The sequence below is a fragment of the Cardiocondyla obscurior genome, linkage group LG03 (genome assembly GCF_019399895.1).
Source record: "Cardiocondyla obscurior isolate alpha-2009 linkage group LG03, Cobs3.1, whole genome shotgun sequence".
Lineage (NCBI taxonomy): Eukaryota > Metazoa > Arthropoda > Insecta > Hymenoptera > Formicidae > Cardiocondyla > Cardiocondyla obscurior.
In genome coordinates this window covers 8,388,354-8,411,590 of record NC_091866.1, presented here as the reverse complement: position 1 = coordinate 8,411,590, position 23,237 = coordinate 8,388,354, and the positions used below count along the sequence as shown (strand labels likewise).

Genomic DNA, 23,237 nt, shown 5'->3' with positions numbered 1-23,237 from the left:
AACGCCGAGTCCTTTCGCGGCGAAGAAGAAAGAACGCGAGACGTCTAGACATCTTTCGTCCCGTAATGGATTCCGTTAAATGTTCTGCCTGTCGATTTCGCGAGGTAACTTCTTTTTTTTTTTTTTCTTTTTTTTTTTTCGTATACACGTGAAGCTACAATACGAAGTTGCGGTGCCGAAATTGCAAGTAATACCCCGACTTCGATTGATTTCAGTTTCGTATAATAGCCGCTGAAAATAGTTAATGACGTTGAATTCTTCTATGTATTTATAAAAAGAATTTGTAAAAGCTGACTTAAAATAAAAGGATTTTTACAAGTATATTTGCACATGATTCACAAATTTTTTTTATGATTTAAAACCTCAAAAATTCCGTATATGTCGCTCCGATGAAAAAAGGTTCTTACCTGTAAGAGTGGAGTTGTTGATGGTATTATTCGCCGTGGAAATGGCCGATTGACTGGTGACTGGGGTGCCGACGGTGGTGGCCGTGGTAGTCGACGAGTTATTTGGCGAGAGAGCAGCGTTGGCAGCCTGGACCTGTGCCTGCGCCTGTGCCGCTTGAAGATTATAATTCCACGCAAGCAGCATCAACTTCAGCTTATCTGGGTCTTTCATGAGCGCGCCTGTCAACATCGAAAGTGCCAATTGGCTTCAAACGTGATTTCAAAAATTTTCCACGCTAACAGATGACAACGCGCGTAGCTAGGCTCGCGTTTAACTCGTCGCGAACGGCAGGCCTCGCGCGTAGAGCGGTGAAGTCATGTGTCCGGACGTGATCTTATATCGCGAGTCGTCACATTCGTCATCTACCTCCGGTGGCCGGCCTCCGCGCGCCGGCGGCTATTATCACTTATCAGCTACCTGAGCTCGCGAGCAGCCCCGGGGCGAGGCGAATTGCGGGCCGAACGAATAAAGCTGGGCAAAACAACATCGTCGTCGACTCGATTTAATAACGCAACAGGTTTAATTACCCGAAACTGATAAATCGGCCGGGCAGGGGCTGCGTAGCTCGCGACCGTCGCAGCTGGCGGCGGCCCGTGCGCCGTTTACGATTATTAATCGATCGGGTAATTTACACCGGGCTCCGACAAAAACCAACCGACCCCGCGGCCACGGCGGAATTAAGCCCCGCGCCCGCGATGGAGTCTACGATTAACTCCCCGGCGAAGTATGCGACGCCGATTTATCCCCGCGTCGCAATCAAAGCCGACCAGTGGACGTCGGTTATATTATTGATCAGCGTCGCTATGGAATTCGACAGCGCGATTAACGACATCCTGTCGGCGCGACTTGCTCCGCGAGATATTCACTGGCGATATCTACGAGCCAGTCTTAGCGGTGCACGCCGTGACTCGTCCCGATGCACCAGTCCAACTGATATCCTAGAGCGAGCGATGACGTGTACGTCTTTTTGCGTATTCCGATCAACAACTCGGCTTGCGTTCGACCGCGGCGAATGAGTAAACAACACGATTCACGTAACGCGAGCGAAAAATAAGGCACCGGCGGGCGATAATTCCCGAAATCGTCAGCTTAAATTGATTTTTTTTTTCAGAGAGACTTATTACGAACGCGACAAGTAAGAATAAATTGTTACTGAACGAGTCGGTAAACGAATTCGCAGCTCATTGATAGCGGGCCGCTTGTCGCTTGCAGTCGCAGTTTTACGCGCGAATATTATCCGAGATAATATATAGAAAACCAATTAAAACATGCGAATTGCAAGGAACCTTTATCTGATAAAAAAAAAAAAAGAAAAAAATTAAAGTGCAGCGTGTTAAGCGCGCAACGATTAATCCGTGTGAATGAAAACAAAGAGACTGAACGACCCGGGGTGTGCGAGCAATACAAAAAGATATCTTTTTCATGAAGATTTTTTTTCTGCACACAACTTATCGTTACGGTGAATATGGTTTCAACTTTCGTTGATAACGCGCTTTAATTAAATGATTTCCAAATTGTTTTCAGGGAGACTCGTCGATCACTCGAGCAATACATGTGCTGGCATACGAATCTATTGTTTTTTCCTTACGTTTCTCTTGCGAAATATTTGTTTCTGTATTTTTTTTTCTTTTTTATCTGACCGCATACAGTGCATATGTAACGCAATGCATGCCCGTTCTTTTCTAAACGGCGAGGACGAGCCCCGTTGCTGTACGTGTGAAACCGTAATTGAATACACGGTGCCGAGTAACGCGCTCGATACGACTAATTCGTTATATCGATCCGTGCGACGCGAGCCGCCGCGAACGTACCTACATTGGAATCGTATAGCCAATATTAACCCTTAGATTACTACGCTTCTGATTTACTGCCATCTGAGATCCTGCAAGGATTAATCGGAAAAAGCTCGAATAATATCCGATTTACTATGTTACTTTATTTGCAAAAAATCGAAATTATTTTAAATAATTTATTTTCAGTTTTTTTTTTCCTTCTTTTTCTTTTCTTTTTTTTTTACAATTTATTAATTTAAATTACAATAATTTTTAATATCGATTTGTCATTAACATTTATTTTACAGCTCTCAAGTTTCAGTTCCTGATTTGGTTTTATCGACATCCGTTGCGAAATTTTTTCGCGCAGCGTTATCATTAGAATATGTCGCGAACAAAATTCAATCCGTCAATAGGAACGACCGGCGAGGGACGGTGAGCGCAAGCGGGGCTTACTATTTTGTACGAATTTTGCGGATACCACTGAAATAACGATGTTTCGCGTAGTTCCCGGCACACAATCGCGCGTAATCGGACCGGAGAGTTCAAAGGGACAATCCGCAGATTTTCTGGCGTATCACGCGTGCGCGGTTTCGTTTGTCCGTCCGGGGCGGTAGAATTAGTGGTGGCACACGGTGGACGAGCGCTTCGGCCGCGCGACGACGATAGTTGAGATTTATTAGCTGACGGACAAAACGACGGGGTGAGACGGAGGGGCCAAGAGAAAGAGAAAGGGCGAGGCGGAGAACTGGTGCACCGGCGGCGGTCAGAGTGACGTTTAAATCATTCAGGACGCGGTTCAATAATGTAAAAACGCGCGGCGCTGCCGTGTAATTCGGGTCAGGTTCCCGAAATGGTTGCGACCTGACCCCGCAACTGCGAGAGGGATGCGCGAAAAAGACACGGAGTCCGCGCTCGAAAACGGATCGGCCGACAAAAGCCTCGCTCGCGCACGCACGGCCGCGAATACACGCCTCCGCGTCACGTTTCGTAAGGACTACGATCTCGTAATCCTCCGTCAGGTGAAGGTCCGAAAGGCACCTCCGGTACCGGTCGCGAGGGGCTCGGCAAAGGCCTCACTCTACGGGTTAGATATAGATAATGAAAGGTTTTGCTCACTTGGGTAGTGATCGTCCTCGGATATGTCGGTGGGCTCCGGGGTCGAGATGTTCTCCTGTAACAGATAGAAAGCCACCGTTAGGTACCGAAGCATTTTCTCATTCGTGTCGTGCGGCCGTCCGAGCCGCTTCGCCTTTAGGACGCGGCGCGGAAAGCGAGAACCGCACCGAAACTACGCGCGACACGTTTAAAAGTTCGCAAAACTCATTTTCCGCAACTACCCGTTATGATAATACCGAGCGTAGCCGCAGCGTAACCGCATCGTTACACCGAGCCAGATGCAGCCTTATTTGGTTTCGTCGAGCGGCCACGTCGTTTTTGCAGAAATATTTTTTTAAATATTAACATTTTTTGAGAGAACGTCTGTGTAAATGCGTTCTTGATTAAACTGAAGTTTGCATAATGAACATACGCGAACAAATTTGTGCTTAATTTTGTCATACGAGTAAACATATATTTTTTTCTGAAAAAAAAAAAAAAAAATATGTCAGCGTACATTATAATATTTAATCATTATATAATTATAAATTGAGATAAAGCACCTTGTTAATAAGAGATATTCGTTAATGACTTCTTCTTTTTCTTAGTAATAAGATTCTTTAATTATCATTTACGTGCACTTCACGCAGTATTGTCTTTTGTGTATATAAAAAATATATTTTAAACATCAGATTTCGTACGTTCTCATCGCATAGCGTCTCTCACGTAAAACGTACAGTCAAGAAGAAGTTATCGAAGGCTACCCGCGTTACTATACGCCCACAGGAAGACCGTGGACTTTATTGTCCCAGATCAAGAGCTGGTGGCGACTTGCGATTCGTCAGAACGCAAATTGCTTACGCCTCGTCGTTGCGAAGGTGACGCGCGCCAAGAATCTCAGATCAGTAGCACGAATGAGCCTCCCAACCCTTTCACGATTAACGCGGTCAGTCTGCCTCCGGCTTAAGCGTCGCGCCATATACGCGTACGATCCTCGGACAAACGCAGCCCGGTGAAATAGGATCGTCGACCGAGCGCGAAGCGATTACGCGGAAACGCAATTAGCTTTGCGTTTATTAACGACTTATTAATTATCGCACGTGTCAAAAAATCCTCCGGCGTAACTTTCTTTCGTAATAACGTAGTAAGCGGAGATAGCAATTATTCAAACGAATAATTAATCCATTAAGTCAGTATTTTTTTCTGCTAACTTCTGCCTTCGTTGCACACCTCGCGATAGCATTTCCAAAAGGCAAACTATATTAAAAAAATCAAACATTGTTTTATACGACTCATTTATATATATATATGTAAAAAAAAGATTTATTATGTATGCCACTGGTCAAGATCGCGAGTGGTCAGGGTCGTTTCGAGAAAATAAGGCCGAGATTCGTCGGGTAGAGGATCACCTCTATATGGCCGGGTCGTTTTTCATCGAAAAGAGGTGCGCTTTCCACGCTCAGTGACACGACATCGCACGCCGCGCTCTAATCGATCCATGGAGTCGCGACGATCTTCCAGGTTCTAGCGGCGCGTATTTATCTCGCCTTGATTGATTTTATCCCGACGAAATTAACGGGGTTTTTCCCTCCTTCCTCCCATCCCTTCGATTGAAACGAACGGCCGGTCGGCTTGCCGGCGGTTTCGCAAGGCATGCGCCAACGTTAGCCCGAGCGATGCCTGGGCCGACTTGTTCGCTTGCCGCGGCAAGCGCAGTCTCTCTATCTGTGTCAGGTCTCGTGTTGCAACTCCAGAAGGTCGACCGGTATACAACGCGGAGAGCACGGCCAATTGATACTGGCCGCAACTTTGTCCAGCGGGCTTGTAGGACATAGCCGGCTCGCGCGAACGCGCGCAACGACGTGTACGTGTGCGCGGCGCCGCAAAAACTTTTGATGATGTAACCGAGAAATTCCGACGAGCCGGCGATATACGCGGCACGAACGTGGAAATTGCGAGAGACGGCGCGGAGATTCAATCGCGACGAAATGTCGCGTCGTGCTTTTTTTTTTTTCCACGAACGGTAATCCTCCACATACGTCTGCGCGCGAAGAAAGAGAAGGGCGGGGGAGGGAGAAGGATGTTTAAAAAGGATATTCCGCGATAACAAAATATACTTTACTGCACATCGACGATTTTACAGTTACGTTAAAGCGCGCTATTGAATGTAGGAGTGAACAGGACACTCGAGTCATTGTGAGTTTTATCGCCCAGTTATTTCTACACATAAAAAATTTTTAGACCTATGGTGCGATTGTAATGTTTGCTTTTTTTTTGATAGTTAAAAAATTTAAACAGTTTTCTATTTAATTTACGATTGATCTAATATCAGCTTTTACTCTCCATATTAAAAATTAAAAAGAAATATTTAAATGCCCGAGTAATTTAATGCGATCGATAATTTTTCTTTTCCCCTTTACAAATAAGTAGTTGTATTTTTCCCTCCGCTCAGTTTGTACGAAGGCAATCCGCGTGAATAGTTAATGCCGCCCATCTCGTAAGAAACCGCGTTTCTCGCATATTTTCGCATTTATATTTCTCCGCAGAGTTTCGTAAAGTTAATTCGTACGTGCAACGTTGATCGAGCACCGCCTTTTATGCGTTTGTATTTCTATCTCCGAATTTTTTTTCTCCTCCTACATATCTTTTTTTTTCTTTGTAAGCCAGAATACGCGTACGCAACCATGCATACGTACACCGATGTATGTCTACACACGTAAACGTCGCGTCTTCGTCTCCTTGCCACGATAACCGCCAGCGGTTTCGAACGGCTTCATTCCCATCACCGAAAGATAAACTCCTATAAAATCTTACAGCCGTGCCGGTTTAAGGCCTTACTCACCCACCGTCGCGCTGCTGACATCCTCCGCTCCAGCCAAATCCATTCTCAGGCGTGGAATGACATGGAACGGTTTTCAGAGCGAAAGAAAAGAAAAGGCGTCGTTTAAATTGCGGGAAACGCGAAGAGAAAATAAAGACGCTGAACATAAAATGCGTGAATTTCGATACAGAGAAGTTGCAGCGGCGAAAATTAAAGATATGTAAAAGACGACTACGGGAACACGAAACGAACGGAAACTCGAGACAAACGGACCACCGAGGTCGGCGAATGGCCGGGAAAAAGAAAAACCCCTGGCGGTGCAAAAATGATTCCAGACGCTGGCGCTTTTGAGCCAGTAAAAGTTTAAGCCTCCGTCGTAACTCGTAACCTGTTATGCTTCCGCGACACCGATCATTTCCCTCGAACTGCCCCGTGATCTTCGCCGTTTATGCGACAGTTATCTCCCGATGCGGCAGCGAAAAGAACCTCTTCATGTGGAGGTGCTGTAACGAGCGCTGACATAGCGCTTGGCCGCGTTTCCTATTTAACGCGATCGCTGCGCTGGAATGATTTCGTTTTCTATGCCGATACAAAAATGTATATCGCTTTAAAAAATAAATGACTTCAACGCTGAAATCTTTCTTAAATTCGAGATGCGGCTGGAGGGCGATAAAATTGATATTTAATAGCGCAGCAGCGGTGCATTAAAAAATTTCGGCATCTGATATCCAGCGGGCATCGCGCGTGTAAAAAAAAAATTACAGAAGCGCCTATCCGATGTTATCGGTAAGATCGAAAGTTTTAACGCAAGTCGGTTCGTTGAGAGCAATTGGGCGCCCGCATGGCCGAATGCATTAGCCGCTTGATTGGTATTCCAAAGATTCTCGGTGTGGGAGAGTCGTGGTACGTAAGTACATCCTTCCTTCTCTCCCGACTCGGCTCTCCTCCGTCGTTCGGTCTCTCGCACCCTCTCTTTCTCTCTTCGGAAGTATAGGATCTTCATCACGGTGCCTGTTACGAATAAGCTCTTAATTCCTTGTAGGGTTCTTGACTCCCACTTCTACCGTCTCTGACTCTGTCTTTCCTTCCTTCCCCTCGCAGGACCCTTCCTCACCGGTGGCCTTCTCCCTTTCTCAATTTGAGATCCTCGCTTCTCTCTCTCGCTACTACTACTGTTTCTTCCAATGTACCCACCCCCTTTCCGCCAGCCTCGTCTCGCGTTCGCGACCCACCCGCTCAACGACCACCACCTCACCCTCTCGACGTCACTTTCTTGGCTTCTCTCGCTTCTCGTGCTCTTCCCTCCTTCTGTTTTGCTCTTGTACAAAAGCCAACGTTGGCTATATACTCGTATACTCGTACAGATGTGCCCAGCGTTGGACTCGAACGGACAGAAAGTCAAAGCAAAAGAGAAACGCGCGATACGACGTCTCCGGCGTCTCTCGCGTGCATTCCGCTAAATTGTTTCACGTATCCGTGGCCACGCTTATCGAACGAATCATTCTATCGTATGAGACAAGCGGATAACTCGAAACGAAAGATCGTGAGCCGCATAATTTTTTAATCTGCGAAATTAAATAATTTTTAAAATATTTATTTTATTTATATATAAATGTATATGTAAATTAACGTGAAGAAAAATCTACAGATAAGTCCTATCAGTTTTATCAAATTATTATTTTTCATCTACAATTTTTTCTCGTAAATTCGAATCAACCTCGAGCCATTTAATAGAGCACCGGGAGATACTCCAATTATATTAAACGGCGCGCAAAATAAGACGTCTGAAATCGATTCGCTTATTTACTGTCCAGCGGAGCCAGATTTGATTTTCGCTCCATTGCTCGCGCTCGCGCGTGTCTCATTACGGTCGCTCGGCCGGGTACCGTGTTCTCCCTTGCAGAGCGAATAAGTAAAGCGAAGCGGAGAAGCGTGTATCGACCTCGGGCCGTAGGTGTGGGTTCGGTCCGAGGAGCGGTCGGTCCGCTCACGCTTGGCGGCTTGGCGACTGCGAGCCGCCACTCTCGGGTGCCGTGCTCTCTTGGGCGAGCCCTAAAAAAAAAAAGGAAAAAAAAAATTCCCAATGCCAGGGGAAATGGGGGCAAAAGTGGCCCTGGCGGGAGGAGGAAGTGTGGAAGAACTAGAAAGGGACGAGAGCGAAGGACTGAAAGGGGAAGAGTTATATACACGAGATCTCTCCCACCGTTGCCGGCCCTCTTCTTCGTCTTCTTCTGCGTCTTCTTTTTCTGCGTTTTCTTCTTGCCGTCTCTCTCGTTCTCTCTTTCCGTCTCTCTCTGCTTCGTTCTCGGTAGTAGGTAGGTCTTTATCTCTTTTCAACCAGCCTCCGGTCGTATTCCATTTAGCAGGGGCGCTGTTGAAACCGACGAACCGTCATAGAATACCTCGCAGCGAACTAAGAGCGTAGCCGCCAGTGCTGCGGGAGAAATAAAAAGGATCCTCTCCTCGCAGCATGCCAAAATAAAACGGCACTCTAGCTGCCTGCTCTTTCTCTCTTTCTCTTCTTTCCCCTCGCGCTGGTTATACTCATTCTGGACGTCCCGTTTGGTCTGTGACCGGAGAAATAAAGAGAGAAGGAGATTCGAGCGTACGAACGAGCGAGAGAGCGCGAGAGCGGGGCGAGAAAGAGAGAAAGAGGACGGGGGAAAGGGATCGAGAGGAGAACGATCAGGTGGAGGCACAAGGGGGGCAGAGAAAAGAGACGGGCTCTTTATTGGTCTCTGGGAAACCGATCCCCCTCAAGGGCAATTAGCGAAGTACAAAACGGAGGTAGCTCTCTCGGTTTATGGATTGGACGGTGAGAGGCGATTGAGCCTCTCCTTCCCCCTTTCGACCATATAGATCGCGTTCCGTAGTGTTCGGTCGAGTGAAAAGTGTCATGGATAGCTCAATCTCGCGGATTAATGTCGGTCAATAACAAGCGCCGCACTAATGCGAGCGCCATTCAATCTAATTAGCGCGGCGTAGAACGGTAGGCAGGCGGTTCTAGTAGCACGAGAGTACGACAGGTGATTAGAAGTTATGCCGGTGTGAATTACGGGAGTGGAAAGTGGTGCTCGCGAATGTTTAGATTCGACATCGTAGCTCGTAGCATTGCACCGAACACGCACGCATTGCGCTTCGTGTGAGAATGCAGTTTCTTTTTTTTTTCTTCTTTCTTTTTTTTTGTTAACAAGGTCAAAACGATATTAGCAGGAGGACAAGGAGATTCGCGCGCTCGATTCGACTCCCCGTTTCCAAAGACCCCTTTTCAAGATGTCTTTCACCACCCCTCTTCCTCGCCTCGCCCTGTCCTGTCATTCGGACAACCAGCTCAAGGACAGTCACCTTCCTCGTTGAGAAACGTCACCCGAGAATGTGTGTGTCTCATGGTTAGAAAATGCATTTGTCCTTTGCCATGGCTGACGGACAATACTGCTTGATTTGCACTGGCTATCTTTTCCGTCGGAAATTCAAGTTGTAAGAAAGCAGACGTTTCGCACACGTCAAAATAATATCTATTCAAATTATTTTTAAATAACTTTTTTAAAATCAAAAAAGAATTTACGTCTTCAAATGCTGTAATGCTTTAAGATTATAAAAAATATCTTTCTTTTAGAAAATTTTGAATTATATTTTAATTACGATTTTTTTAAATTAAGACGTACATTGTTTAAACTGTGTGAACATTATAATTAATATTCACATCTATTTATACTATTGCATTTAAATAATTTATCATCAATTATATCTCCGGAAAGTTACAAATAATTTAAACATTTCAGCGATTTAAAGGATTTATAATTAATGTTAAAGATAATAATATTTCAATAAATTTCTCGCGCTTCAATCAAAAAGTAATTCTATCGATTACTCGACTCGCACGGCAAAAATTGGATTTTATCCTACAGATTGTTTCAAACTAGCTGCGAAACAATGGAAATGTTCTCGGAACAAGCATTAACATTTTTTCGTACGTTCGTTCATATTTTTTTCCTGCGAGAAAAATCACTCTCCATGCTTCAACTATACTTAGATCGTCGACTGCTTCGGAAATGTCGTTCGCAACTATTTTTTTCGACGTTAATTAAAACCTCTTATTTCATCATTAATATTCTAGACCCTTCGTCGGCTCGTTCCATAAATGTCATGTCCGTTTGATTTAACTTCTTCTTTTTTACAAAAAAAAAAAAAAAAAAAAATAATCGCGCGCGTGCAACACCTATTCTCATCTTCGCGGAGCGTTACCGCAGCGCGGCAATTGCGCAAAGTCTCTTCCGTACAAAGACACGAATTCCGCGGGTAAGATCTTCGACGAGATCACCACCGATTCACGACCCCGACATTCGCTGGAAAGCGAGCGAGAGGAAAAGATTGATGTCGATAGCCCCCTCTGATTAAACCTTCGGCGCCTGTATGTATCCCCTCGCGCTCCGCCCGTATGTTCCTCCACCTTCTCTGCCTCATCCTTACGGCGCACCCTAGTTTCCCCTCCCCTGCTGTCCCGCCGTTCCCTCGCCTTCTGTACCCACCCGAGCCTCTCGTCGACGCGAGATAGCCTCCTCGTGTGGCGTGTACGCGTCATCGCCAAGTATAATATTCCCTTGGCAGGCCTGGATCGTCGGATCTCACATGTGAGTACCGTCCAAGACCTGGAGGGGCCAGGCCCCCGCGCGAACACATACGCGAGCCGTATATATACGTTCCGCGTGTACACGCATACACGCGCGCGGCTTGGCCTCTAGATAGAGCGTGCGTTTCAACGCGCGCGACGGAGGTGCACAAGGCAGGCAGGCAAAGGAAGAGACAGGGGACGGTGGCGAGGTCGGCCGGGGCGTTATTGAAACACTGGCTAGCTGCTTAGAGCACGTGGGACGTATGCATTTCCAGCGGATCGTCGCCGATAATTGTGGGCGATCTCGCGCGATGCGCCAAGCGGCTTTCGAGCCTTTCGCTTAACCATAGTCATGCACACCCGGAAGCAATCGCGGAGGTAATGATCTCTGCGTATTAATAGGCAGGCGTGATATCGACGATATGAGACAACTGCCCGGATTAATTTATGGATCTACAGAGCACGGGGGAGGGGAGAAAAAAGAGGGGAAGATATTGCCCGGATTAATTATCGAGTCTTTGTCAGGTGGAAATAAAGTGCCGTGGAAAAAGACGGTGCGGAGAGAATAAATTGCATTGCTAAGGTCGACGTTGGAAGGTAGGAGAATGTACATCCGCTGAGTACAAACTCCGAGAAATATGTTCTTTTTTTTTTTTATTTTTGTAAAAATACTAAAATTTTTCTATCCCGTTCATTATTACTTTAAATCTATTCTGCTTTTTTTTTCGTTATTTTAAAACAATTTCTTTTTTATGAGTACATCTCGAAATAATCGTGTTTGTTATAAGACGTGAATCTTTCGTTCGAGTTTTCGCCATATATCGCGGGATTAAAATTACGTGAGTAAAAATTCGCGCGATCGATGTACCACATGTCGACGATCATAATGAATATCGGAAGGATTCGACTCGTAATTCTTGAATTGGCGATATCGTAGACGTGAAAGAGTGACAGCGAGTATGGTTTTTCTTGCGCACAGTTTTTTCTCGTGCATATTAATGAAAAGAAGAAAAATGACGACGACAGTGACGACGACGACGACGACGACGACGACGACGACGACGACAACAAGTAGAGAGCAAGAAGAGAAGAATGCACGCTCCCTGCTTGCGGAGCGAAACGCAACTGGAGAGAACGAATCGAAGCGGCATGCCATGCGGGAGAACCAAATAGAGCAGGGCGCGTGCTCGAAACTGGGCATCGCTCTATCCTCTTCTTTTCCCACCCACTCCTCGCGCCCTTCGTCTCCGCTACCCGTTCTCCACATCGCGTTTGAACGTGTGTACGCGACCAACGCGCATCTCTTCAGCTTTAGTCCCACCGTCAGATGCTATCGAGTGTCGCGTCAACGAAACACGTGCTCGATCTGTTATGAACCTCGCGACGCTTAACGTATCCGCGTAAGAGCGTCTTCTCGGCGCTTTCTCGCGGAAAAATGGACCACTGGCTCGTAATCAATTACCGATTACGAAATCCACGTTTTTATCTCTAGAAACATTATAAATCTTTGTATCACTACATACCTGTTAAGATAACGCGATTGCAAATACCGTACTGCAAGTCGAATGTTTTTATAATGCAGCACGTCGGCCTTGCGCGGAATAAGGTTCCGATCTTTCAGATATCGGAAATACGTCATGTAAAAAAAAAAAAAAAAAATTGTCCGGCGAAACTGCAAAAAATTTTACAAAGCAAACTCGCCCGCGTCGGTCTATTAATCATAAAAAAAATTTTCTTATGCCTTTCTTTTTTTTTTTTTAGAATTATACGTTTCGCACAGGCAATTGATCGTAGGAAAACCTGCTGGCGGAATCTTAATATCGAATGAGTTATATAATAATTTTTCACGCTTATTATAGAAGTCGGCACTTTGTTATTCGTTAATGCACGCGACGGGATTCGTCTTCGTCGTTGCTGCCACCGTCATTGGACTTTTCCCCTCGGTGGAAGGCGGCCGACGCACACGTATGCGCTCGTATACAATCTGACGACATACACGCCCCGGGAGTAATAGATGTGTTACACGGCCGAGGATTCAGAGAAACACGGACACGTATGAGAGGGACGGGCAGACGAATGGGAGACTGTTACACCCAATTGTCCCTCGTTGCGCAGGGGTCAAGTAAGGTAGCCAACCGGCCACGCCGGATACCGTGGTCGCATCTGACTCCGGCGTTATTTCCAATCGTGCTGCATTTTAATCCGACGACTTTCCAAATTTCCAGGTTATCGCGCGCCAGAAGCACTTCGCCAGAAGAATCGCGATCGCCTTTGCGCGATAAAGCCGACTTCTCGCGGCGACTGTATTCGAAATCGACTCAACTTTTAACACCTCCGTATTTACGATCGAAAGAAACGTTATATGTAAAGCTGCATACGCTAAATTAAATTGTCAAAAAGACTCGACGCATTTTTCTTTTTTTTTTGTATGAATTTAAATAAAAAAAAGTGGTGATTAAAATTTTTTTTTTGCCGAGCAACATTTATTTATAACACGTATCAGAGAGAATAAATAATTCGTTCGCTCTTCGTCGATTCATGTCCGCACTCTCACGTCGCCTTTGGACGGCGGAGCGCAACGGAGGACTTGGCAAAGTGCACGTCTTTTCTGTCGACGCCACTGGATTCGTCCGCAGTCGCCGTCGCCGCCATCGTCGTCATCGTCTTTTTATTCCTTTTTTTTTTTTTTTTTTTTTTTTGGAGAAGGGGGAGGGCGCACACGTGTGAGGTTATCCCGCTGACGGTGACCCCGTCGTCCTCCTCCCGTCTCGCATTTGCTTTCCAGATCAGAAGAGCTTCTCCAACGATCGTTTCGCCGGTCTCCTCCTGACGCAACCTGGACTTCGCCACTTTGGAAACGTACGGCGGTGACGTCATGCGAATCCACTCTTCTTCTCTCGGCCAGCTCGTACATCGGCGAGCGTTTCTCATCGAATCTCCTCTCTCGAGTAACCGCCGCGTATCCTTGGAGGACGAAAAATCCAAACGAGAAATCGGTCTTTTTCTCGACGCGCGCCTCGGCGCGATCCGCCGACGAGCACGACGCGCGAATCTCGTAATTTCTTCGAGACGTCGCGAAGATAATCATCTCGCTCGACGACGATGAATCTTTAGACATCGAAGCCCGGCGTTTCTCGCGAATGCGTCAACCACGATGATTCAATTCTACTGCGCGGAGTATAATTAGAGATTGTTCCTCGATCCACTTCGCACCGCCGATCGCGGATGAAGTTTCGCGACAATGGCGAAGACGATTCGGGTGTAAGAATCCCGGGACGACGGTGGAAATACACCGGGGAGGAAAAATAAAACGAGGGCGTAGCGTTGGTAACTGCCGGCGGCCTTGAGACCCGTTCCACCGGAGGAGCCTACGTATATTTATACGACGCCAGATTTGGTAGGCAAATGAGTCGAAATTGAGAGTCGCCCGAATCGGCCGGGAGGAGAGAAAGAAAAAAAAGAGACGAGAAGGATCAACGACAGGCGGTCGAATCGCGGAGGCCGGTAGGTGTTTTGCCCCGGTTAAAATACATAGCGGAGAGATCACCGGTAGGCCACAATCATTTCCCCATTATCCAAAGAGCTACCCAGAAGAGGCAACTAAATCGACCACTCGAGCGAGCGCTCTCCGCGAGCAATCATCCTAACGGGCCCAATTCGGTCCTCCTTTTACGTCGCGGTCGGTGCCGGCCGTCGTGTTCCGGGTCTCCGGCGCGTCTGACCTTTCCTTTATTCCCGTTGCGTTGTTTTAATTGCTTTATATACTCCTTGATTTATCGCGTAGCCGCCTCGCGTTTACTGCATCCGTCTTACGAAAGACGTTTCGTAATAATTACATTTTCTTATATCTTTTACCTTAATATTTTATATAAAATTGTCAATACGTATTTTTTAATTGAATAACGCCAGGAACGATTGTATTTGTGAATTCTTGTGAGAACTTCGTTTTACTCGAGACGGGCAGTTTCAAGGCCCGACGGGGGCAGATCCGCTAAAGTGACAATTCTGGGATTGAGTCCGCTGTTTTTCTGGCTCGAGTCTCTTTCATTAGCCGCGGCTTCGACGGGCGATTCAGCATCCTCGCACGCCAGAAAGACAAAAGACAATCGTCTCGAACGATCTCGCGGTGATGTTCGACTGCCGTGCCGTTGACGTTGATTGGTTGGACACCGGCTACTGGTCCCGGTTGACCCCTAACCCGGGCAACTCGCTCGCCTTTATCGTCTGGAATTGCTGTGTTGGTGGCGAGCTGGTAACAACACACAACGCAGCTCCCGCCCGCGGTGGCCTCGCCGTATCCTCCCGTCGTACACGCGCGCGTAACCGTGCGCTACACGCATCTCTCGTGAAGCCCAGGCGGCTGCACGGTGGGAGCGGAATTCTGTGCGGAGCGACAAACAATTGCCGCCAAGTGGCTTAATTGCAGCCAACTAAACAAATGTTCCAACCGTAGCCTGCCCCGTCGAGAATGGTGCTCGCGAAGAGCGTGGCTCGCCTCTTGCGCCTCGCTTTTCTCTCCTCCGCCTTACTCCGCGGCAATTCCTTCTCTTTATGTGGTTCTAGTCCTCCACGTCCTCCTTCCCTTCCTCGAGAGAGGAGAGAACTTATCGTTCCGGAGTTACCGCGGCTTAAGTGAAGAGGAGACTTCTCCGTTTCTCTTCTCTTATCCCCGACTGTCATGCGTGCCCGCGAGTGAATGCGCGCGCGTGAATCGAGGCGCGGTTCGCGCTTGTTGTGCTAACGAGATGTGACCTCGGCGACAAACGTCGTTTGCAACAGAATTCTCATCTCTGGGATCGCGGCAAGGTAGCCGGGGGAAGTGGAATCGTTAACACGACGCCTCCAGAAGATTTTAAGCGACCGTATCTCGGCTGCGTTTTAACACTACGCTCCTTCCGCTGGCTTCTTGTCTTCGTCCCTATGTTCCATGCCTGAAAGACGCCGGGATCGTTTCTCATTCGCCGCAGTCGTCGTAGGTGTATATACGGCCGCCGGCCGGTTGCGCACGCGGCGAGATTCCCATTTATCAGAGTACATCCGCCGGAAGTGGGGCGGCCCGCGTGCGTAGGTGAAACGGAGAAGAGGAAAAGAGAAACGGCGCGTAGTCCGCTCAAGTAGCGGAGAAGACCGGGAAAAATTTTGTTTATTAATACCTGCGGCATCATTGGGCGTTCTTGGACGCGACGACAAAAATGTCACGCGTTCCGGTTTTCAATGCGTATCTCGTCAATTTTTTTTTTACTTTTTTTCTCTTTTTTTTTTACGCACGAAGTCGTCAGTTTTACTTTCCGTATATTTTCATTCATCGTAAAATTTTGTAGACAGTTTTAGAAATCAGTTCCGATGCCGTGAAAAAAAAAAAAAAAATAACGCTGCAAAAACACGCGCGATATATGTATGCAGCGCCCGAGTGTTATCCGAGTACCGTTTATTGAGCGAGTTTCCCTGTGTAACGTAAATTCCGCGCGACTTCCTCCATCCTTCGCGTCCTCGTCGTAAATTAAACACAACAATTTGCAGATATCCTCGACGCGTAGGATAACCGGTAACGATTGCATTGACGGTATCAATTACTACAATACCGCCACGGAGTCCGATCCGCTCGTTGGCAATCGACTCCTTCTAAGAAGGTAACCCGCCGCGATTATCTTTAATAGCGAACACCTTGACGGTGCGAGCCGGCTCGAGCGCGATCGAAATCTCCGGGACAAACGCGGCGCGGCTTCATCGCGATGCGATTCTTGAAATCGCAAAGGCGGGGCTTAAATCGCTAGAATCTATCGCGAGGTTTCCCGCTGGGATCAAATTGCGATACGGATTTTATCTTTTACCTACATTTCTATTTGATTCCCGGGTTTATATGCCGGATTTTATTTGTTTCCTCTCTATCTAGAGGATCTTTATCTCCTCGTTCATCTGGGTCCTGACTTACAAAGAGGGACTCGTTATAATCGGCCCGATACCTGTAGATACTTCCGCGACCGGGTCTGCGAAAATCGTGCTATATTAAATTCTTAATGAAAGATTCTTAAAATAACCTTCTACGAGTGCGCGGCTGGAAATCGACGGTGCACCCAACGGGAATAAGGGAGAACGGGAGGAAGGAAATATGAGAAGGCAAGAGTAAAACGGAGCAAGAAGCCCAAGCCAATAAATTCCATCGATTATTAAAGAGATTCTGTTTCCGCCTTCCGAATATACCGATCAACTTCTGGTCGCGCCGTTCCATAAATCCGGCCTGCTCGAAAAATTCGGGTAATAATGAAAGTAAAGAACAGCCGAGGCAAATTGTCTGACTGTTCGCGTTGTAAAAAACACGATCGTTTATGCGTAGCAATGAAACGTGTATTAAAGGAGGGAAAAAAAAATTTTACGTACGCTGATGAGCGGACTAATTTACAAATTGTAATTACGTAACTAGCAATTTTCAGTTCAACACGCTGCTAATGTACAAACAAGATCAACGACGTGAGCGAAAACGGTAAACGTAAAATATCGGATAAAATAAAGAAAAAAAAAAATCTCGCCGAGGCGGATCTTTTTTGCCAAGCGACATGCTCGTTACGTTGCGCATTTCTATTTAAATAGCAAGAAACATCTGCGTGGAATTAGTACGCGAGGCCGCGTTATTAAATAAGAAAGTACAAGACGAAAGTTTCCCCGCCGCGGAACTCCTTCGCGCATCTCCGCTCTTCGGCTTTAAGTCATTGACGAGATTCGAGCGATCCGTAATGAAAGCGGAACTTCGTAACGAAGTCCTACACATTCCTGGTTTAACGAACCATCTCCGCACGCGGGCGCACGCGCGGCGGGAGCATTCAAGGTCGTCGTTACGGGGGTGGTGTTCAGTTTCCTGCGTACCCAGAAACTTTTAACGCGGCGTCGGTCGATCGTGTTATAGAAGGCCGGACGGAGAAGAGAGAAAGAGAGGCGGCTATCAAATTATCGCGGTGGCTTTCGCGTAGACGCGCGATGCCGAGATGACGTAAATTGACGGCGAGCAATACGCACGAGAGCAATAAAATTGCAGAAATGACAACGCGTAAGTTTCAACGTTCACCCACGCGTTCGCAACACGCTCCCAGCCGGATGCGATTCCTACCTACGGGTAATACGAATTCAACTAAGATTGCCGGCAGTAGCGCGACTACCCCTCGCGAAATAAATGTTGCTCCTTTTAGAATAAGCAGGGAAAGAATACGCGGACTTTTCCGGTCAATCGTCTCAAGCAGCCGACTGTCGTAAAGAATGAAGTATCGAACAGCTGTTGGCGTCTCCGTAAAAACAAATTGATTTTACTCGCGGCGAGTACCTCGTGAAACGAAACGAAAAAAAAAAAATAAATCGATCCTGTTAGACAAATTTGAAATTATCGAGAGGTGCGATACAAAACGGGAGAGCGCTTCTCGCGATTATCCCGACCACGCCGCGTTCCCTTTCCGTCGCTTTTATTAATCCCCGCCCGCGTTGTAAAAATGGAAACCCGCCGCTTGGCGCGGACCCCCTTCGACGGAGGCACCCACCGATGCGTGACCCGCATCCGGTATCCGAGGTGTGCCGGAAAGAAATCGCCGGTGGCGGCGTCGACGCGTCGCCGTTTATATTTAAACCGCCGCGGACTCGTCGGAGTCGCCGTGTCGACTGACGCACCACGTAAGACGGGCGCACACGCTCTCTCGCACAGAACGGCCAGATAACCCACGTGACCTTTTTTCCTCCCTCGCGTCCCCCGTCGTCGCTATTACGCGTCGGCGTGCGGCACGCGGTGTCCCCGCTCGCGTCCCGCGTCCCGCATCGCCGTCGAAAGTATCACGCGGACAAAAGGTAGGGGTGAAAGAGACGATTGACACTGAGGGCGGCAGGGAGGGACGCGGGAGGTGAGCGATCCACGCCGGGTCAGACAGAGAAAAAGAGACGGACAGGGCGGCAGGGGTGGCGCGGCGCCGCCGCTTCAGCGATGGCTTTCGAGTGCATGCGTACGGATAAAGCTCCAACGGGTCAGATAACTCGTTCGAAAAAAACCGCGATACTGGATGTCTTCGAAAGGAGCTCGGCACCAAGATTCAAATTGCGAAAAACAAGTTATGTAAAAGTAGAATCCTCGGACAGCTGGAACGCGCGAGTTAAGGAATTACCTCGATATATAGAAACAGCCGCGTTAGGTAGCATCTCGATAAAAGTACCGCCTTAGTACAGTTCTGTTACCGTATCGCCTAAGCGCACGTCTTTTATTGTCGCTTTATTGCAATAGCGACGATAATAACGAACCGGTTTTCGAATTGGGAGCTCGCTTCCCGAAGAAACTGTAATGACTAGATACGGGAGTAACTGGGCTTCTAGAAACCGCAGGAATCAGTGGAAAATTAGAGTAGCTTTCGAATTGAAGAAATGCGTAATTTCTTCAAGCTCTTCTTCTCACAATGCCGATGTACTTTAAATATCGCGGCGAGGAATGCGCGGAATCGCATCTACCGAACTTCCGTCCTGAAAAAGACCGTAGCGAGTGTGCATAAAAGTAATTATCTTTCTAAAAGGATAGAGTCTTAATGGGCTGAGTTGAGAGATTGTTTGAATTAACCCAGCCAGTTTGCAAGTTAGAGTAAAAGACGAGTTCGAGTCACACTGCCGCGCGAAAATTGCCGCGAATCCATGTAAGAATTCGCGCAATCGACAAATTGAGATACCAAACAAGCGTCGGAATAAACGCGGCGATATCGGCGCCATCGCTAGTCTCGATGCGTATAACTGCGAAATGTGTGCGACAGGGCGAGGAGGGAACGAGGGAACGACGGGGGCGGAAGGGATGAAGACCGAACGAGGGGAATCGACGTACGTGCAAGCCGAAACTCAATGAACCGCTATCGATTAGCTGCTCATTTCGTGTCACGTTCGTGCGATGGACTCGTTAAACGATTCGGCCTTTCCTCCCCGCCCGCCCTCTTCCTCCACCTCCTCTCCCTCTTTCTATATCAACACCAACACATCGCTTCGACACCCATACTTTACGCCGAGCTGCTCTTTTTTTTTTTTTTTTTTTTTTTTATTGCACGCCACCACGCCATCCCTCGGGGGTTGTAAAGCGAATCAACGGGGTAGTAGGTCACTCGGAATTTTTGAAACGAAAGACGAGCCGCGAGAACGCGCGCTCGCTGTGTTCGTGCGGGGCTAAAGAGGAAGACGATAGATATAAAAGCGAACCGAATAACAGATTTTATAGAGTTCTGCTCACCCGTTTCTTCTGTCCCTCGACGGTCGACCAATCTTCGATGACACACTCACGTTTGCAATAATACCTCTCGGCGGGGACGAGCCCGAGATCGCATCGCGCCCACGAACTACGGAGACCGTCCGGCGGAACAGGAAATTTACGTAAATCGCGACTCGATTTAACGAGCGATCGTGTTCGATTTGGCGCGTGTCCAATCGCCGATGGCGACGAGGCGCTCGGGAAGCGTCCGCGACGCGGAGGAGCCTGTGGCGAGGCCGCTCGTGGAGAAGGTAGCGAAAAAGGAAATGGGAAGAGGAGGGCGCAGCGGCGGGTGCGTGTCGAAAGGTGCGTTGTACTCAAACAAAGTAAGATATAATTAGACCCCGCGGCGCACTGCGCTCGCTCCCGCGGGAGAGAGCCCACGTGTGAAAGTCGCGCCTGGTACACCTCGGTCATCGCTAAAAAGATCTCCCGCGTCGATTCGCACGCGCGCGCCCGAGAGAGAGAGACCGACAAAATAATTGACTTTTTAGGGGAGGCGTTCTCCGCGTCGCGTTTCTCTCGAAAACGTCCCCGAAAATAGAACGCCGCGGCCTCCCGACAAAGCGAACGAGCTAGCCGACCAAGTTGTCCTTCCCGAGTGATTTTCTTGTCGCCAATTTTTGTTCCTCAAAGAGAACTATATGTCGGATTTGTGTAACGTTCTTTGCACACCCCGCGAGAGATATCGCAGCAATGCTCCGTCCGTTGACTGACATTTATTATACTGTTATTCCTCGCGGTAGAAATTCAGTAATCGCGCTAGAAACGCGTATTTAAATCGCATTCGGTTGAAATATAAATCGCATTTATCGTTTTATGCTTAAACATATTTAAAAACAGTTCAGCCTCAAAGATATTACCTTAATCTGCTTTCGATACGTTGAATCAATATTCTCTAAAATACCGAGATATCAGGATATTTTTTTTTCCTACACGTTCGGAATGCGTTTGCGCTGTTTCCCCGATTAATGATGTAGATTTCAATTTTGTATCAGGGCCAGGTTACGCCCGATAATTGATAGACACAAATCGGACGCGCGCGTTTTCTTCTGCGCGCGAGAATGAATGTGCCAATATCTTGTTACGCGAACAGCTGTGTGCCCTGGCACCGGTATGGTTTTCCTTGAAAATGACCGGGCGCAAAAAGCCCGACGTAGCTGGCAAAACGCATAAAAAGATTCCGCGCGGAGACCGTCGCAGACGCGCGGCGCCTCGGCTGCATTCTGCAACCCCCGTAAATAATGGGAGGCGATTAAGCGTAATATAGGGTACACACAGGCTATGCGCCGTAATACGGCACCGAAAGGGTACATAGCTTCTGGTATCGCCGTCCCCAACCCCTGTCATGAAAATAGCCCTTAGCACCGAGAAGCGACGCGTGTGCCAACCTTTGCGGGCGTACAGCAAGAATATCGCAATATCGCTAGAAGTCATAGTGGGCGAGGGCCGGGTGTAAAATTGCACCCGACGAATACTTTGCCGCGAAACGATGGCGCGCACGTTGATGGATCGGTCCTGGCTCCGTTACATTTTTCAACCGTATTTCGAACGTCGAGAATCGTACTTATATATCCCTCAAGTCGACGTCAATTTTATTTTTAATATAAAAATTAATGATGACAACTTTTGCCAGCAAAATCGTATTATTTTCTATCAAAGAAGAGTTTCTTTTTTTTTTTTTTTTTTTTTTTTGTTTTTTCTTTAATGGAATTCGAATAGAATACGTCTCGGTGCAAATAGTTGCGCTCGTGGCAATCTCGTAACGGAGTTTAAGCCAGAGTTAAACACATCCGAGCATACTCGAGCGCAGAGATAGGAAGCGTTGCGGTTTTTGTCCGCGCTTCGAGAAGATCGGCATCCGACCTCGTTTCCACGTTGTCCAGACCGCTCTTCGCGATCGCTTCCGTTCGCGGATCGTCGGTTTCGCCAAGATTCGCTTTGTAGCCTGGCCGAATGAGAGCCGCTGTCGGGACTCATTGTCTGAGGTCTTGGCAACTTTAGGAGAGTGGGCGTTGCTGGCGTTGATGGCACGGAACGTCTGTCGGTAGTTCGTAGATTTCGTACGGTCATTGTCCGTGTACATGTGCTTACGGGGAGAAAATAAGAGAAAGATAAAGACATGCGTAGAATGCGTGTGTATCCGTTTTACGCACGTGAACACGCGTCACCGATATACCTTAACACGCATCTCGCACACTCGGAGCCTCCTCTCCCGTCCGCCGTCTCGATTATACATGCGTGCGATAGCGCGAATTCTCCGCGCGGAGTAATGTGCAACGCGCGTTTGATTGTCTGTCAGACCCCGTGTCTGTGCGCTGGCGGCGTCGTGTACAATCTCACATGTGCGCGTTCACGTGTGGGAAGCGCGTATACGTATACATGCACGCGCACAAGGCTAACCTTATGTTTTATGCCACATGACGTACGGTTTGGCTTCGGGCCTCGTGCTACGTATCGATCTTGTCGCGTAGAATACCGCCGAGAACGCGTTGATCGTTGAAACGGTTTGGAATAAAAAAAAAAAAAAAAAAAAAGTAAAGTTTTATAGGCCACTTTGGAAATCGGCGGCCAGGCACTCACGGGATTACGACCAAGAGGGTGACGAGCGCCGAAAATGCACGTCCCGTGCGTGATCTACGATAGACGTCGCGAAATATTTCGCAAACTCGTAATTTCGCCGGGTCAAAAAATTTAGGTGTTCGCTGATTCGAGAGAACACATGCGATCTTGTATGTAAAAGGATTCACGCGGACGGATTCTCGCACGGTTTAATTAGCTGATTTTTGTGGTCATCGGGTAATTTCACGTGCGTGCCGATGCGCCTTTCCGCATGGAAGGTTGCGGCGAGGAAATTTACGCACCGGCTGCATCACGAACACGTTCTAACCTCACTTTTGCCGATGACATAATGCGTTAATCTTTCTCGCGTATTATACACCTGACAAACCAATCGAGGTTATTCCATTTAATCGTTACCGGCGACAGAAGATTATTATCCCCGATACTTTGTCCCTGTTTCCGATATCGCGAGGAAAAAAAATGTTTTAAAATTGCTCGCACCTGTCATTTTTCTCGAATATTAAATTACCTACAGATAAAAATATCATTATTTGTGGGGGGAAAAAAAACTTTCGCTTTTTTTTTCACGAGTCCATCGTTTATAAATCATTCGCTCAACCTGGGCGTTTTGTTTTCTAAAATTATTTAATCCGAAAACTAACCTAATTCATCTGGACG

The 23,237-nt window shown here is 47.6% G+C and overlaps 1 protein-coding gene across 2 annotated transcripts in view; it reads right to left on the bottom strand.

Moving 5' to 3' along the window:
* LOC139101355 (nucleolar protein 4-like) overlaps window positions 1-23,237 on the bottom strand; it is a 61,825-nt gene that overhangs the window by 15,888 nt on the left and 22,700 nt on the right. For both annotated transcript variants that reach the window (XM_070654426.1, XM_070654427.1), the window contains exons 2-3: window positions 3,339-3,393; window positions 408-626 (exon numbers count right to left, since the gene is read on the bottom strand). In XM_070654426.1, the coding sequence (XP_070510527.1) occupies window positions 408-626; window positions 3,339-3,393 (274 nt within the window). The remainder of the gene's footprint in view (window positions 1-407; window positions 627-3,338; window positions 3,394-23,237) is intronic.